Consider the following 16242-nt stretch of genomic DNA (forward strand, 5'->3'; position numbering starts at 1 on the left):
AGTATGTTATAACCATGTTTTCTTTTTTGGTTTTTTTTGATTTACTAACTTGTTGAAATATAGTTGATCTCTATATGAGAAGTGAAGCTGGTAAACCTCCTACAAACGATTATGATGAATGATATGATTAAACTCCCTTTGACCTGTATATTAATACAATTTCTTTATAGAATTGAAACCAAAACCCAAGATGTGATACATCTATATATATAGTCCTTTTTTTTTAGAAAACTTTGTCTGTTGAGCATTCAGTAACTCATGAGGAATCCTTGAATTCACGTTGTAGATGGTTTTGTAAATTATAATACAATAGAAAAATGAGCCCTAATAAAAACAATGGGCTACCCAGAATTGAAAGTAGACGAATATGAATATATTCATTTTTATTATCAGCCTTCTTGAGTTTAGGCTTATTTATGGGAGGCTGAAATGGTTCTAGTAATGTTGTACGTGGTGGTGATTTCGAATTAGGTGTTGAAACAAAAGGTTGGTTGATTTGAGGATTCCTTGATTTGAAATTGTTGATAATAAAGTCCTTATCATTGAAGGTTTCCAACATAATTCTGTAATTTAACCCATTAGGGCTGCCCTCAAGAGATAGAGTTGGACTTTTATAATCATTCACTTTGGTGTAATTGTATGAATTTCCTTGTGGAGTGATGGGTTCATTTGATGAATCTTCAGTTTGAACTACTCTATCAACCAATTTCCTGCTCGTGCTTGATGCTGTTGACCGTTGAAATTTTTTCAAAGATTCCTTCAGTTTCTCCTTATATATATCACCATCTTCATTCTCAACATGATTTTGACCAAGTGGTCTTCTTGTTTGAAATTTTATTCTGTTTGTGACATGATTCGAACGATCGTTTGATTCACCGACCTTGGATGAAGTTTCATCTCTTGTGGAATAGTCCAGATATGGCAAAGGCAATGGATCTCCCAAGTACTTTCTCACATCAGATCTTCGTATTCTTGGAGGTTTTTCATCCACCAGTTGGATTGGTTCGTTTTCAATGACATTTTCGTTCATCTTATCATTGTGAAGTTTTCTGTGTAATTCAAATAGCTTTTCTCGATTCGTGTGCCGTAGCTTTCCATTAACGCTGTATCCATTCTCCCCAGATCCAGAATTCATTTCTTTCTGATTATATCTATGTCAGTGACCAGATTCTCGACAGCTTAGGATGTGTTTTTGTTTTGTTTTGCAATGGCAGATACATTAACTTCATGTTTGTTTTTTTACGCGTTGCCTCATCAACTTGATGATACTGTTAAGGACACTCCCATAATAGCTTTTCAAACTAATTCGTGACAATATTTTAAAGGCTTTAACAAACTACCAGATGGTTACCGTAAGAAATATTTTAATCATTAGATTGAACCCCGGTGGAAAATTCGTAAAAAGGTTATACAAAATCCAATAATAAATCTTGGAACGTATGACATGTAAAAATGATGCGCTCTGCAAAGGAACCAATCATATGTAGATGAAAGATTATAGTTCATCTTGAACCCATCAAGACCAACGTATAATATTCATGAAATAAAGTAAGCACCAAATTGTGGGAGAGAGAGAGAGTAAGTAAAAGACCTTGAAAGTTAATAGAAAAAGATGCATTTGTAGTAAAAAGTTGGGAAAAAAGAGAAGAAAAACAAAATAACAAATTAAGATAAATGATCAAATGATTAACACTAAAAAATGATGAGACATGGTAAGATGGGAAATGACAAAGGCTATTAACAATAGATGACGTGAAAGGGAAACTAAAAAAGAAAAGAATAAGAGATGTAAAAAATGCATTGAGCCTGTTTTCAAAAATTAGGTCAAATAAAAAAAGAAACCAAAATTAAAATTCAAAAACTTCATATCAAAAGATTGAAAAAAATGGGAATTTGTGGGTATATTGACAGCATTCATCATTTCCAATGAATACTATGATTCTGTTTCACTCTTTTGAGATAATATTTCAAAATTGAAAGTTAGCTTGATTACCTGTGTTGAAAGCAAATGTATTACCAGCCTGTTCTGGAGCTAATCCGGTATCATCTAGTTCATCTTCAGCTGCAAAGTATTTGTCAACAATTTGGTAAGCTTTTTCATAAATTTTAGCGTTTTCATTATTTTGACAGTCATAAATTTTTTCCATACCACCACATTCTTCAATATAAATTGCATTTTCATTTTCAGCTAAACCTCTTGTTTCTTTATCTAATTCACCCATTTTCAAAATATTTTCTAAAGCATCAAGAGTCACTTCAATGATTTTATTATCAGCAACAGATAACAAATCACATAATGGTTTAATACAACCTTGGCTGACTAAATAACGAATAATATCAGGTTTAGTTAAACCACCAGAAGAAGCGTTTGAAATAGCCCAACATGCTTCTTTTTTAGTTTTATAGTCAGCTTGTTCCAACAATTTGATTAAAGGTGGAATCAAATTGGCATCAATAACAGCTTGAATTTGTTCTGAGTTACCTGCAGTGATATTTGAAATAGTCCAAGCAGCTTCTTTTCTAATTGAATCTTTTGCAGATGATAACAATGGTAACAAAGCATTTAAAACACCAGCATTAATAACAATTTGAGTTTGTAAATCATTACCTGTAACGATGTTACCAACCGCTCTTAAAGCAGGAGTTTGCACCAAAGTTGTTTCATGACCTAATAATTCAACTAATCTTTTTGGTATTCTGGCGTCAACAACGGCTTGAATAGCTTCAGTTGGTCCATCTGATAGATAAGAAATAGCCCAACAAGCATCAATTAAAGTTTCCACATCAACTGAATAAATTAATTTAGCTAAAGTTGGTAAGGCTTGTGAGACAACATTCCAATCTGGTTGAGGATTTTTACCTCTACACAAGTTTGATAAAGTCCAAGTAGCAGTTCTAACTAGAGACATTTTTGTTGTGTTGAATAATGAAAGAACAGGTTCCATGGCGTTACATGATAAAACATAATCTCTATATTGAGCTGAATCACCAGCAACATTACCCAGAGCCCAGATTGCTTGTTCTTTAACTTCTAAAGAGTTTGAATATAACAAGTTAACAAAAGATGGGACAGCGCCAGCTTCAACAACATATCTTGTTTGATCTGAGCTACCAGAAGCAATATTTGTCAAAGCCCATGCAGCTTCTAATTGTAACATTTCTGGTTGATCACTCATAAACCCAACTAATCTTGGAACAACACCTGATTGAATAACTAAATCAATTGGAGGATTACGTTCTCTTGATAAAATTTGTCTGAATTTCACAGTAGCAGCTAATTGAGAGTCAAAATTATCAGATTGGATTTGTTCCATCATTCTTGGTAGTTCTTGTTGTAATTGACTTAAAAATGAAGAATCATCATCATTTTTCTTAGCGTCATCTTCATCATCCGAATCATTAGCGTTAGAGACGTTGAAATTTCTTCTTTTAGCTAAAGTTTCATCTCTTTTAGCTTTTCTCAATTCGACACTTTGAGTTTCACGACGACGACGTAATTCATCAGGGTTAAATCTACCTTTATTTTTGAAATTAGTACGACGATGATCTGGGATGTACTTGTTTGTTGAATCTGAATCCATTTTCTCAAAAAATAAACACTTTGTAATCTTCTTTCTTGTTTAACTCTCTTGTTGAAACGATTGAACCCCAACTAATTTATGAAGAATAGAATATGATCTAAATGTTTTATTTTATTGTTGTTTTTATGTGAAAGAAAGAAGAAAAAGGCTTACTTGATATTTTTTTTTTTTCCACTGTTGTTTTTCTTTTGAAAATCAATTTTAATTAGCCGAATATGGTAATTCGCTGTTTAGGGACGGCTCTGGACCAGGGTAACCAAAATATTGAAACTTCACCAAGGTAACCAACTACAATAACGAAATGAACATAAATCGCATTACGTTCACAATTGAAATTGTACGGTAAAGGGAAAGAGATGTTTTCTATTGGTGCTAAATTGTATAAACCAGCTGGTCTCAGGGCTTTCCATTCCACTTCCAAGGTGCTTTCTGCTATCAATAGCATTGATGGGGTCATCAAAGTCAAAGAACCATTTGCCATAGCTGCAACTCCTATTGATCCTAAGTATAGGGCTGGGTATGAACCATTATACGTTGCCCCTTCGCATAAACACATAGCTACAATGAAAAGAGTGTCACTAGCTGTCGGCGTTGTTGGAATCTATGTTTCGCATTTAATGTTTGATTCTGTTGTGGTTGCAAATGAATTGAGTTATGTTGTTGGTGCTCTAAGTACTTTACCTATACCTGCTGTTAACTATTTCACTCAAAATTATGTTTCCAGAATATTTAGACTATATGATTCAACTAAACCCCAGACATTGGAAAATTTGGTCACTGATGAAACTTTACTTGCGGAAAAGATATCATGGACTGGTAGATCTTATTACTTTAGATTGGTTAAAGTAAAAGATCTAAAGCTTTCCAATGATCGTTTTGGATGGGTCAATTGGAAAACTGACAAAGATCAATTCTATGTTACTGATGATATAGGTGGAATAAAGATGGATCGAATTTGGGGCATTGTGGAACATAATTCAGGGGTAGACAATGGTCGGTTTTTTGAAAAATGATCATAGCTTTTTTTATAGTTATTATTTATTTATTACTTATTTATCGTTATTTATTAAAAAGATATCAGCATCCTTGCATTTTTATTCTTGAGTACACCAGTTTTTGAAAGTTGATGTAGCTGTCTTGAAAAGTAGAGAGCGAAAAGCAAAAAAAAAAAAACACGAGAACCCATCTCTGACAATATTGTACATCAATGTTGAACTAACAAGTCTAGAGCCAAAATGGAGTCTATGGATATTGATGTGGGTACGCTGACTATTTCTTTTATACTTTGCAAATACTTACAAGCTCCCTAAAGTCTTCATCAGAAAGTGTATTGAGATCGAACTCAATTTGGTTACATGGAGTCGATAATTTATCAACAAAAGAGATAAAAGCTTACTTGAAGAATTTCACTGACGATGATTTCAAAATTGAATGGATTAATGACACTTCATGTAAGTATCTATGTAATTAATTTTTCTCAAGACTTTCCTAACTTTGAATAGTGAATGTTGTTTTTGAAAATGATGAAGATGCTTCAACTAATTTGAAAAAATTTACAAAAGAACAAGATAGAGAGTTTTCACCAACTGATGAAAGAGAAGCTCAAGACTTTGAAGGTAAGCCAGATGTTTCTATTACTTTAAGAATTAGTAATTTGAGTGATAAAAAAGTTAAAAATGCTGCCCAATACTCCAGATATTACCTTTATAATCCACCAAATCATGGAACTGAAAGAAGATCAAGAAAATCAAGTAGGGGTTCATCTTATCGTGAAAGGGAACCTGTTGTTTTTAAAAGATCCAATTCAAGAGATGTTGAAGAAGATGATGGAAACGATTTATTCCCTGATAAAGCAGCTTCAAATGTACCAAAAAAAGTTCAAATACGGGATAATGACAACATGATTGATGATTCCACAATTGAACATCCAAAATCAGATTTAGGTTCAAGAATTGGTACCTTTATTTCTGAAGGAGATGAATTGGAAAACCAAAGACCAAAAACCACAGGAAGTTTACTGGATAGAATCGGTTCTATCGATAAGTCAAAGTTCAAAGAGAAAAATTTAGATAAAGATGATTTATTCAATTAGCAAAAAAATTTGTATTATTATAAGTTTGTTTATTATTAACTAACACTGTAAAGAAAAAAAAAGTAGGTACAATTTATAATCTGGATATTCCTCTATTAGTAGATTATATTACTTGTTTGATTTGATATGCAACTCTGGATTTTTCAAAAAAGACAAACAAAAAAAAAGGAGTGATACTTTCGAATGTTGAGAAAAAGTTCACTAATAATTAATTGGTATAAATGAAATGGCGTGAAAAATTGTTAATCTATAACAATAAGGCAAGACCGGCAACGAAAGCTGAACCAATACCGTAACCATAAACTGAACCAGCACCATTAGCTGAGGCAGCTTTGTTGACATCAGTAGAAGCATGGGTTTTATCAAATCTACCAGCTTTATGGGTACCAGTTGAGGATGATGATGATGATTGATGAGTTTTATCAAATCTACCAGCTTTATGGGTACCTGTTGAAGTTTCACTTGAAGATGGATGAGTTTTGTTAAATCTACCAGCTTTATGGGTACCGGTTGAAGTTTCACTTGAAGATTGATGGGTTTTGTTAAATCTACCAGCTTTATGGGTACCACTTGAAGTTTCCCTTGAAGATTGATGGGTTTTGTTAAATCTACCATCTTTATGAGTACCAGTTGAAGTTTCTGTTGTTGAAGCATGTGTTTTATCAAATCTACCATATTTATGAGTTGAAGAGCTATCTTCACCATCAGCAGCCTTGACGACAGCAGCAGCACTCAAAGCACCTAAAACTAAACCAGAGACCTTCATTTTGTGATTGATTCTTCTTTAAGAGTTCGTGAATGATTAAAAGAACAAAAAACTTGATGTTTATAATTCGGTTCTCGTTTTTTTTTCTTCCTTCACCAATAATTACCAGTTTTTCGAAATTTCCTCGAGCCAACTTCCTTTTTTTTTATCCTCTCAATCCGAGGAAAAAAACGCTCGCCGGCTTCTGCCAAAAATTTCACGACGGCCCAGCTGTGGCGCCAACCAGTGCCCAAAAACGGCAAGAGCGGACCGATTAGGGAAATTTATCAACAAATTGGGAATTTTCGTGCCAGATAAGAAGCTACAGGAGGAAGACATGTTGGAAAAGTTGGAACTTTTATTTGAAAAAGAGTGACAGATGTATAGTTACAAAGTGTATGAAGGAGTTAGCTATACTGCAAAGGGGTCTGAACTTGTCAGACTGTTCAAACTGAGGTAGTCACCTCAATAGTTTTAGTAACCGGTGAAACAAAGTATTTCTATCAAGTTTTAACAATACATGTCGAGTCCTGTCTTAGGAAAGTGCTGTATTTGATGAGAAACACCAACAACAAGTCATTCTCCATTTATTAAACTCATATTGTATTAATTCTAATTCAAATACTTGTAAGATGTCCGAGAGAACACAGGCAAAACGTTTCATTAAACAACAAATTGTTTTAAAACGGAATTTCTCTATTTTTTTAAGCCGTTCATGGGATGATAGTCATGAGTATTGTGCGCTTTGAAAGATTTCAGTTCTTAAAGGTGTTTATAATAACATTAATCTATTCGACGTTTCTTGTGAACTTTGATAATCTTCTTTAATTACACTGAATATAGAGCACAATGAAATGTCCTCAACTAGATATGGTATCAATAGTAACTCAACAGCTATCTTTATTATACTGGTCATTAAGGTAGACGTGTCTTAGTAGTTCATGTCACCACCTTTAATTCAACTTCAAAAGAAATCTTTAAAGCGCCATATGGGACCTTCATATTAAACTGAATGGGTCACTTATAAATTACGTCTCTCAGGCTTATCACTCATGACCAGCTTCAGTCAGCATTGCCAGCTAAACTTTAACAAGTGTCAAGTATGTAAGATTGAAATATAGTTGAGTAGCTGTCAAAATTCACGGGTACAGTATTTTACGTGCGATTATAGCCGTTGCAGCCACGACCCATGATTAATTATACGACTCATTATTTCATCAATAATGATCTAAAACTAGTTCTTTGAACAAATTAATAATGATGAAATTATCAATGTAGTTGTTCATTGAATTTTCAGTGGATTTTGACTAATTTTCAAGTTTTAATCCAGTACTTTTGTTAGGTTTTGAAAATTTGTAATTTGTTTTAAAGAATATCGAAGATGCTTGAATTCATGAAAACAGGTAGAATTAATTAAATATATTATATATTATTATATGATCAATTAATATTAATATATAAATTGAATATTATTGATCAAAGGGCGCTACACTTATTACAATTAACAATGTCCAACGCCCAAACCGTTAAATGCTTTCAATAGCTTATATTATAAAGAGCTATGGCGCCTAATATAAGCCGGCTGACGCGTAGCTATTCAGCTAGACGAATATCATGATTAGCCTGTACAGTATAGATAGATCAGTTCAAGTAGCTTAGTAACTTGAAACAGGTGAGCTGTGTGTGTTGAATTATACATCTGTCTCTCAAATTGTGCTTTATGTGTGAATTTATGTAACTTATATTTGTATCTCAGATGCCTGTAAGATCAACAGAACATACAGATTACTTTGAAAAAGCTTTCGGGCAAACATATGACTTGCTGAATAGCTCAAGCTCTACTCAGGTAAATCATCTCACACAGATTTCTATTAATTAATGCTATACTTCAAGAAAGTTAAAATCTTCTCAAAAACTTGAACTTGAGAATATAAATAAACGATGAATATTTATCCTCTGAATAACGCTCATAAATATATTGCACCTAGCCATATACTTCAAAGAACATTACTACTTGAGCTCCAAAAACAAATAATGTCCGAATCAATTGAAGAACCAAACAAAAATCCATTCACCACTAATGAACAAACATTCCCACAACAAAATGAACAAACATCTTTGAAAAGAACAAATCCAATAAAGACACTATTCCATAACAATATTTTTTTGAACGGGTTGAGAATCCTTCAAAGCCTGTCTGTTTTAATCACTTTAATTTTAGCAAGTTTATCAATTAGATATTTCTTTAAAAAAGATGAAAGAATGGGAATGATTGTATTTTTCAGTTCAATTTCAATTGTTTATCATATAATTCTGCTTCAATTAACTGGAGATAGTTTCATTGTTTTAACTGATAGAATTTCTGATCAAAATTTGGTTTTAATTTTATTTTTAATGGAGTTTTTACAAATGACAATTTGGTTTATTGGGAGTTTGTTAATTGTGCTGAGATACCCTTTTTATAATTGCACCAGACAGGGAAGATTTAATAGAGTTGATGGATGTAAATGTGGACAAGCCTCATTGGGGTTCATAATTTTCAATTTTATTTTATATTTGATTGGGTTCATTGTTTTGTTGTCCAACATTAGAAGAACAGATATTTCAAAGATTAGAGCTTCTAAGAATCATTTTCTTGATTTTGAGTTGAAAGAGTTTGAAGGGGAAATTGGTCAAGAGTAATATTGGGTAGTAGAGGCTTAGTTTTTGCTAGAGTAAATACAAAGGCTTGCTCATGTTATCAAATGATGTATTATCTTCGTTTAATAGATGGGTTTTGATTTTTTTTTTTTCAGTACCTCGCACCTAGAAGTTAGCACCGAAGTATCTCATCATGTAAATTTTTAGTTCATAAAGGGTATGAGAATTTAACGAGCTGTCGTTAAAAGTTGAAGAGCTAGAATTGAACCATAGACTTTTATAATGATTCGAGAATCTGTATATAAAGTAGTGGTAATCCTTGTATAAGCTTCAAAGTGCCAATCAAAGGTCATAGTTAATTCAATAAAAAACATGAAGCTCACTAGCTCATTTATTACCTTAGTTTCCATAACCAATCTCTTTGGGTTCATCAATTGTGTTGCTAATAATGCAGACGTTGCTACTGTCTTATTCTCAGATGTCAAATCTCACTTGAATGATTACATGTCTTATGTTCAGAATAACCCAACTTTTAGTTTTCCAACTGAACTGATCAACTATTTCACTGCAATCACTACTTATACTGATGATTCATACACTACTTTATTATCTGATTTTCCAGCTTCACAGATTGCAACTTTAGCTAGTGAATTACCATGGTACTCATCAAGACTGGAAACCAAATTAGAATCAGCTTTCACAGCTGATGGGCTAGTCTTAGCCTCTGGCAGTCAGTCAACTTCATCACCAGCAGTTAGTAGCGGTGCATCCACAGCTGCTTCTTCAATTTTGAGCTCAGCGCTCTCAAGTTTCAACTCACAAACGAAATCTTCATCCAAACCTTCAGAATCAACCACAGCTGGTTCATCAAAAAGCGCTAGCTCAATTGGGTCAACATCACCTTCATCCTCTATCAACAGCAGTAACAGTAAAGCGCTTGGAGTTGTTGACTATAGTGCTCCAACATTCTTGGTGTTATTAGGTGGTGTTTTCAGCTCAGTGTTCATTCTATAAGGTACGTCTTTATGTAGCTGAAGAATGTACGACTTAGGCAGTCATGGTCAACTTTTTTTTTCTTGTCGTTGTAGGACGTGCTTATGAATCATAATTTCAGCCGCCGCAATCTCAACGCTACACAGCTTTCAGGGAAGCTCATATATTGCAAAACTCAAGATACAGATCTAGGGTGACCAAGTGCTCTAATTCCTTCACTATTGTTAAAACACTAGTGTTCTTTTCTGATCACTGCTTCAGCCTTTGATCATTCAGCCTTAAAAGGTACCTGTTTCCACTGACCTCCAAGATCTCCGTTTATTATTATTTTTTTTTACGAATTGCATTGTTGCAGCAGTAACGTCAAACCCTGAACGTTTAGAGACTTAGCACACAAATGATGATCCAATATAGATAATCAATTGAAGCCACTACGTTTCCATGACCAATTGGATATACTACTTGCCATTTATATCCCAGAGGCTTTGTTCATCAAGGATCATGATGACTTGAACTCACCAGCGCTACACCACATCTGACAATACATACGTCCTTGTTCCTGGGCTTGATGACGACTTCAGCTGCACAATAATTATATGAAACTGCACAAGTACATGCGCTTTTTGAATTCAAAAAAAATGAGAGAGAGTGTGTTTTCACATCTGTATATAAACACCCAAACAGAACACGTATTTTCTTTCTTGTTTCTATTCTTTAATCACCACCGTACACAGCAACAATGTCAGAGATTCAAGACATAGAGAAGCAACAAGCAAAGCCATTCAAGTCTTTTAGAATTATATCAAGCACATTGTTTGGTTTCATTTTAAGAGCCGCCCAATGGTTTGTCACCATATTGGTCCTTGGTTTAAGTGCTGGTTCATTAGACAAATATGCCACCAGTGGCTCAATGTCATACACAGTGTTTGCCTCTGTCTTCACTTTGCTTTACCTTATAGTATTTACCATCTTGTCCTTTGTTTCACCATTAAACATCATCATTGGTGTCAATGTCATTCTTGAAATATTGATCACAATCTTTTGGTTCACTTCATTCATCTCAATTGCCGCCATCTATGGTCCTTCAGATTGCAACTATCACTATTCTGGATGGTATTATATTTATTATATCAATAAAAATGCTTGTCAAGCTTCAAAAGCTGCTATTGCATTTGCTGCTGTCAACTTTGCCCTCTTCTTGGTTTCCGCATTAGCTTTAATCTTAACATCTATTAGCAACATATCAACAGATCAATTGTTTCAACAAAATTCAATCAGTGGTGCAAGCTTGAATAGACCATTAATTGCTGTTACAAGTATTGGAACTTCAACTGTGGCTTTTCAAACTGATAACACAAATATCGAGTCTGCTGACACTTTAAATAACAATACTGTTGAACAAGAGGCTGAGCCAAAAGAAGAAGGAGCTGCTGATGATGTTTCAGCTCAATCACCTGTTACAACTGTCACACCAGCTCAAAATAATTAAAAAACTTGACTAACTGGCTGATTTTTCATGAATTTTTTTGTTCACCCTCTATACTAATAACTAATCTTTCTGTGTTTAATTTGATAATGTTCAGAATAAATCTTTAAACAAAGCCCTTCATGTAGCTAATACAAAGCCAAATTTTTTAACAAGCACTTGGAACCTTTCGAGTCTCAAGTGATTTTTCTATTTTGACTTTCAATCTACTCTTAAATAGATTATTTCAGATCCAAGAGAGTTACCAACTTCCCATAATACCATAAATCATTATTTGAACTAGACCCAGAACTCTTCAAACATTAGTGAATAGAATTTTGAATAGTGTCGAATTAATGCTCCTCAAAGGAAAAAAAAAACGTGTTCGCGGAAATCTCATTCTATCGCGAATTTTTCGTTTTTTCCTTTGATCTGTTGCCTTCAATTTCAACAAAAAAAAAACCTGGTGTTGATAAATTAGGCTTTGATCGCTTAATCCATATTTGATTTATTTGGAACTAAGATTACTATGAGTAAATCAAACACCTTGAGCAAATACAAAATTGTGTTTCTTGGGGAACAGGGTGGTACGTATAAATGATCTCATCTAGTTGAAATTTCATCTAACAGATTTATCAAGTTGGTAAAACTTCATTGATTACAAGATTCATGTATGATACATTTGATGACAACTATGCAGTAAGTAAAGAGTGTCATACTATATATGGTTTTGTACTAATACCCACTTCCATGATAGGCCACAATAGGTATTGATTTTTTATCCAAAACAATGTATCTTGATGATAAAACTGTTAGATTACAACTTTGGGATACCGCTGGGCAAGAAAGATTTAGATCATTGATCCCTTCATATATAAGAGATTCTCACGTTGCTGTTATTGTTTATGATATAACTTCCAAAAAATCGTTTGATTTGGTTGATAAATGGATTGAAGATGTTAAAATTGAAAGAAATGATAATGTGGTGTTATGTTTAGTAGGGAATAAAAATGATTTAGTTGATAAAAGGCAAGTTTCTATAGAGGATGGTGAGAAAAAGGCAAATTTCTTAAACTGCGCAATTTTCATAGAGACTTCAACAAAATTGGGTTACAATGTTAAAAATTTGTTCAAAAAGATTGCAAAAAGCTTACCAGATTTTGACGAAACAAAAGACAACCAACCAGAAAGTGAGTTTAAATTATTTTTTTAATTCAGAATTAGAATAAATTATTAACAAATGTTTTAGTGATTGATATTTCAATTGATACAAAAAAAGAAGATGAGGCTCAATGTCAATGTTGATAGAAAAGATCTACGCTTATGTTCTGCTTTATCTTCAAAACTCACCACTTTTACCTGTACACTAGAAATTATAATAAATTATGAGAATGAACGATAACTTGAAAAGGTAGTGTTTAAATTCTGCAGCTTTGATCGCGTTCGCGTGTACCACGGATTAGCTATGCGCGAACTTTACCCTCTTGTGCTGCTGGTCGTGAATATTTTGATCATAAAGGAGCCAATTATTGCAAAAGCAAAAGTAAACCACTTGTATTATCAAATGAAATATCTTCAACAACAACATTGCGATAATGATCAAGAACCAAGTCATTAGACATACCAAACCAATCAATACCCTGTCGCTATTTGCTAGACATCAACAAGCTAGGTCTGTTGTCACACAAAAGGATGTCACCCCTTCAAATTTAGCCACTGATTTTCCCCTTGGTTCAAATGTTCCAAAACCTGCAAATGCCATGGATTATGTCTTAACCACCATGGATAATATTGCAGATTGGGCTAGAAAATCATCTTTCTGGCCAGTTACTTTTGGGTTAGCTTGTTGTGCTGTGGAAATGATGCATGTTTCCACTCCAAGATACGATCAAGATAGATTAGGTATTATCTTTAGAGCAACCCCAAGACAATCAGATATTATGATTGTTGCAGGTACTTTAACTAACAAGATGGCACCTGCCCTAAGACAAGTGTATGATCAGATGGCTGAACCTAAATGGGTTATTTCAATGGGTTCTTGCGCAAATGGAGGTGGTTACTATCATTATTCATATTCAGTTGTCAGAGGGTGTGATAGAATTGTTCCAGTTGATGTTTATGTGCCTGGATGTCCACCAACTGCAGAAGCATTGATGTATGGAGTTTTCAGATTGCAAAAAAAGATGTTGGCTGCCAAACCAACCAGATTGTGGTACAGACAATGAAGCACATCTAATTATTTATTCATTATTTATTCATTATTAAATTATTTATTCATTATTTATTCATTATTAAATTATTTATTTATTTATTCAACACCATTATTTATTATACAATTTGATTTAGTGTATTTCTAGTTTTAACTCCACGAATTTAGAATTCTCCGACAAAGAGAAAAAAAAATAAAAAAAAAAGACGTGCAGAGTACAAGGAAAACATCGACAACTACATTTTAAAACGAATCAAGCAGTGGCAGCTTAAATAAACTGAACAAAGGGCCGTTCATCTGCTGAAACATCGACTGCTTTTAGCGAAGACTCCAGTGCCATAACGTCAGTATTCAAGAATGTCATTAACGCCTCTGTTGGCTGTTTCTTACACCTCAAATTATGGGGAAACTGATGCTGGTCAAAGTCATAAATCAATGGAGAGAAAGTTAAAACACTATTATTTATCGTTGATGAGATCTCAAAGCAAAGGATTAGATGGGATCAACATTGGTAATGATAGTTCTGAAGAGGAAACAGAAACATTCAAAGATTCCATTTCAAACCCATACATGTTTATACATGATCAGGAATACGACAATTTAGAATACAATAAAATTTCAACCCCCAAGGATTATTCAAGAAATTATATGAAATCCCACAAAATTTGGACTCCTCATGCTAACACCAATGGTATTTTGAATATTTTGAATCATCAAAAAGGTTTCTCTAGTGAGGCTTTACCACCTCCGAAAGTGGACCCTGATAGATGTTCTTCATATTCTGTTGTTGACGATGCAAAGTTTTTGAATTATCTTCATTTACCCAAGACAATGGGTAAAGATCAATTACCTACTTTGATATATCATACTTCATGTGAAGTGAATGGGAATATTTACTTATTAGGTGGTGCTTCAACTTTTTTCAATCAAAACGGTGTCATCAAAGACTTATCAAATTATATTGTGGATGGAATTAAATTACCAAAACCAATTAATTCCAGACTGTTGAATAATCCAACAGTTATACCAAATGATCACCTATTTGTTATATCATCAGAAACCAATCTTGTTTCGAAACCTGAAGTCTCTGGTGATGTTCCACCTCCCTTATTATCGATGTCTGCCAGTAAAATCACAAATAGACATATTTTCTACTATGGTGGGTTTGAAGTAATCAATCAAGTTCAGTATGATAACAGCAAAAACAAGATACACATCAAGAAATCAGTTAAATTAAACAACAGTGGCTATGTATTGGATGTGATGAGTTTAAAATTTAGAAAATTTGAGTTAATTGCACATCCAAACATGATTACAAGATATCCACTAACTGTTCCAAGATTTGGTCATTCTTCTTGTGCAGTGAACTTAGCAAAACATATGAAATCAGATGAAAATTCCAGTGCAAGCGGTATTGCTGCTACAGTTTTCATAATGGGTGGGTTTAGGCAAGACCCAGAAGATCCAACAGACTTCAAAGCTATCAAGGATTTATGGAAAGTTGAACTATCTATTACATACAAGGGTAAACATGACTATGTTCAATTCGGTGAAAGTGTTTTAGCTACTCCAATTCCTGGTCCTATTGATGATGCCTCTATTCCATGCGCAAGAGCGTTCCACTCAGCTGAAATACTCGATGCAAGTATTGTTCATGGGCATCATACTTTCAATAACAAATCCAAGGTTCATAACCCCAATAAGGTTGGAATAGCAAGACCTTCTTCTCCAACAGTGTCCTTGATTTCACAAAATTCATCATCAAGTAATAATAAGCCATTCAATGAGGAACTTCTTGATTTAATGTTGATAGTGCATGGAGGTACTGATGGTGCTGAATTGTTTGGTGATGTTTGGTGGTTTAATTTTGATGAAGAAAATTGGTATTCGATTTCAACTTATTTTCATGATTTTGATCAGAATTTAATACCCAAGGAAACAGTTTCAGAAGTTCAAATGAAAAGAGCCGGCCACCGTTGTATTTTGATTGATAAGTATTTTTATGTAATTGGTGGAGGAATGCCCTCTGATTTTGATGATTTTGACCAAGAGAAGATTGACCAAGACCAATTTCCAGATATATCACCTCTTGTTGCAAACATAAAATGTCGCTTGAAGGGATCAAGCTCAAAACAAGATCAATATCAAAGACTATTCATTTTAAATCTTCAAACTCAAACTTGGCTAATGACAAAATATTTTCATGGTATTTTACCTTTATTCGGTACAAGTCAAAGCCTTTCATATTTTGGGAATATTGGTGCCACAGTTACTCAAAGTAATTCAAAGGTTTTCGTTGTTGGAGGTCAGTTGATTCCTCATCATAAATATGATAACCATTTGAATGAGTCAAGAAGGGTGAATATTTTAAACAGTGGTCTTTCAATATTTGAGTTCCCCTTAGGAAGTGGATTGAAAAGTTTTGGCAAGTCTTAATATTCGAAGTTGAAATTTAATGAAGTTGTATGACATCCTTACAGTATATAAAGAAAAAGTTAGAAATAGAAGAAAGTATAT

General features: G+C 33.6%; 11 protein-coding genes across 11 annotated transcripts; 8 read left to right on the plus strand and 3 right to left on the minus strand.

Annotated features, from left to right (window-relative positions):
* Positions 1-256: 256 nt before the first annotated feature.
* Positions 257-1135, minus strand: KAR1 (Kar1p; the record flags this gene model as incomplete). Its single annotated transcript, XM_019185185.1, has 1 exon — positions 257-1135. One exon carries the CDS (start codon positions 1133-1135, stop codon positions 257-259), a length of 879 nt encoding a protein of 292 aa, XP_019037033.1.
* Positions 1136-1878: 743 nt separating this feature from the next.
* Positions 1879-3679, minus strand: SRP1 (karyopherin alpha). The gene has a single exon (XM_019182601.1). The coding sequence runs from the start codon at positions 3579-3581 to the stop codon at positions 1968-1970; it is 1614 nt and encodes a 537-aa protein (XP_019037034.1). The 5' UTR covers positions 3582-3679; the 3' UTR covers positions 1879-1967.
* A 258-nt stretch (positions 3680-3937) lies between these two features.
* On the plus strand, positions 3938-4594 carry WICANDRAFT_97240 (uncharacterized protein; the record flags this gene model as incomplete). The annotated part of the gene is made up of 1 exon (XM_019186579.1): positions 3938-4594. One exon carries the CDS (start codon positions 3938-3940, stop codon positions 4592-4594), a length of 657 nt encoding a protein of 218 aa, XP_019037035.1.
* Positions 4595-4816: 222 nt separating this feature from the next.
* On the plus strand, positions 4817-5673 carry WICANDRAFT_81157 (NCBP3 domain-containing protein; the record flags this gene model as incomplete). The annotated part of the gene is made up of 3 exons (XM_019185186.1): positions 4817-4841; positions 4904-5032; positions 5084-5673. The coding sequence occupies 3 exons, from the start codon at positions 4817-4819 to the stop codon at positions 5671-5673; spliced, it is 744 nt and encodes a 247-aa protein (XP_019037036.1).
* Positions 5674-6025: 352 nt separating this feature from the next.
* Positions 6026-6367, minus strand: WICANDRAFT_17515 (uncharacterized protein; the record flags this gene model as incomplete). The annotated part of the gene is made up of 1 exon (XM_019180746.1): positions 6026-6367. A coding segment is annotated over one exon (342 nt), but the record flags the coding sequence as incomplete, so codon positions are not given.
* Positions 6368-8452: 2085 nt separating this feature from the next.
* WICANDRAFT_65179 (MARVEL domain-containing protein) lies at positions 8453-9100 on the plus strand (the record flags this gene model as incomplete). Its single annotated transcript, XM_019183867.1, has 1 exon — positions 8453-9100. One exon carries the CDS (start codon positions 8453-8455, stop codon positions 9098-9100), a length of 648 nt encoding a protein of 215 aa, XP_019037038.1.
* Positions 9101-9523: 423 nt separating this feature from the next.
* On the plus strand, positions 9524-9772 carry WICANDRAFT_13980 (uncharacterized protein; the record flags this gene model as incomplete). Its single annotated transcript, XM_019180590.1, has 1 exon — positions 9524-9772. A coding segment is annotated over one exon (249 nt), but the record flags the coding sequence as incomplete, so codon positions are not given.
* Positions 9773-10790: 1018 nt separating this feature from the next.
* WICANDRAFT_65181 (MARVEL domain-containing protein) lies at positions 10791-11540 on the plus strand (the record flags this gene model as incomplete). Its single annotated transcript, XM_019183868.1, has 1 exon — positions 10791-11540. The coding sequence occupies one exon, from the start codon at positions 10791-10793 to the stop codon at positions 11538-11540; it is 750 nt and encodes a 249-aa protein (XP_019037040.1).
* Positions 11541-12045: 505 nt separating this feature from the next.
* YPT6 (Rab family GTPase YPT6) lies at positions 12046-12821 on the plus strand (the record flags this gene model as incomplete). The annotated part of the gene is made up of 4 exons (XM_019183869.1): positions 12046-12103; positions 12157-12215; positions 12274-12706; positions 12766-12821. 4 exons carry the CDS (start codon positions 12046-12048, stop codon positions 12819-12821), a joined length of 606 nt encoding a protein of 201 aa, XP_019037041.1.
* A 290-nt stretch (positions 12822-13111) lies between these two features.
* Positions 13112-13741, plus strand: WICANDRAFT_35106 (NuoB/complex I 20 kDa subunit family protein; the record flags this gene model as incomplete). The annotated part of the gene is made up of 1 exon (XM_019182269.1): positions 13112-13741. One exon carries the CDS (start codon positions 13112-13114, stop codon positions 13739-13741), a length of 630 nt encoding a protein of 209 aa, XP_019037042.1.
* A 341-nt stretch (positions 13742-14082) lies between these two features.
* WICANDRAFT_65184 (uncharacterized protein) lies at positions 14083-16161 on the plus strand (the record flags this gene model as incomplete). The annotated part of the gene is made up of 1 exon (XM_019183870.1): positions 14083-16161. The coding sequence occupies one exon, from the start codon at positions 14083-14085 to the stop codon at positions 16159-16161; it is 2079 nt and encodes a 692-aa protein (XP_019037043.1).
* Positions 16162-16242: the final 81 nt, after the last annotated feature.

Source organism: Wickerhamomyces anomalus (assembly GCF_001661255.1).
Source record: "Wickerhamomyces anomalus NRRL Y-366-8 unplaced genomic scaffold WICANscaffold_6, whole genome shotgun sequence".
Taxonomy (NCBI): domain Eukaryota; kingdom Fungi; phylum Ascomycota; class Saccharomycetes; order Phaffomycetales; family Wickerhamomycetaceae; genus Hansenula; species Hansenula anomala.

Bases quoted from the DNA above. Each gene is read 5' to 3' on its own strand.
- SRP1 (XM_019182601.1), bottom strand. From the start codon at position 3,581: ATGGATTCAGATTCAACAAACAAGTACATCCCAGATCATCGTCGTACT.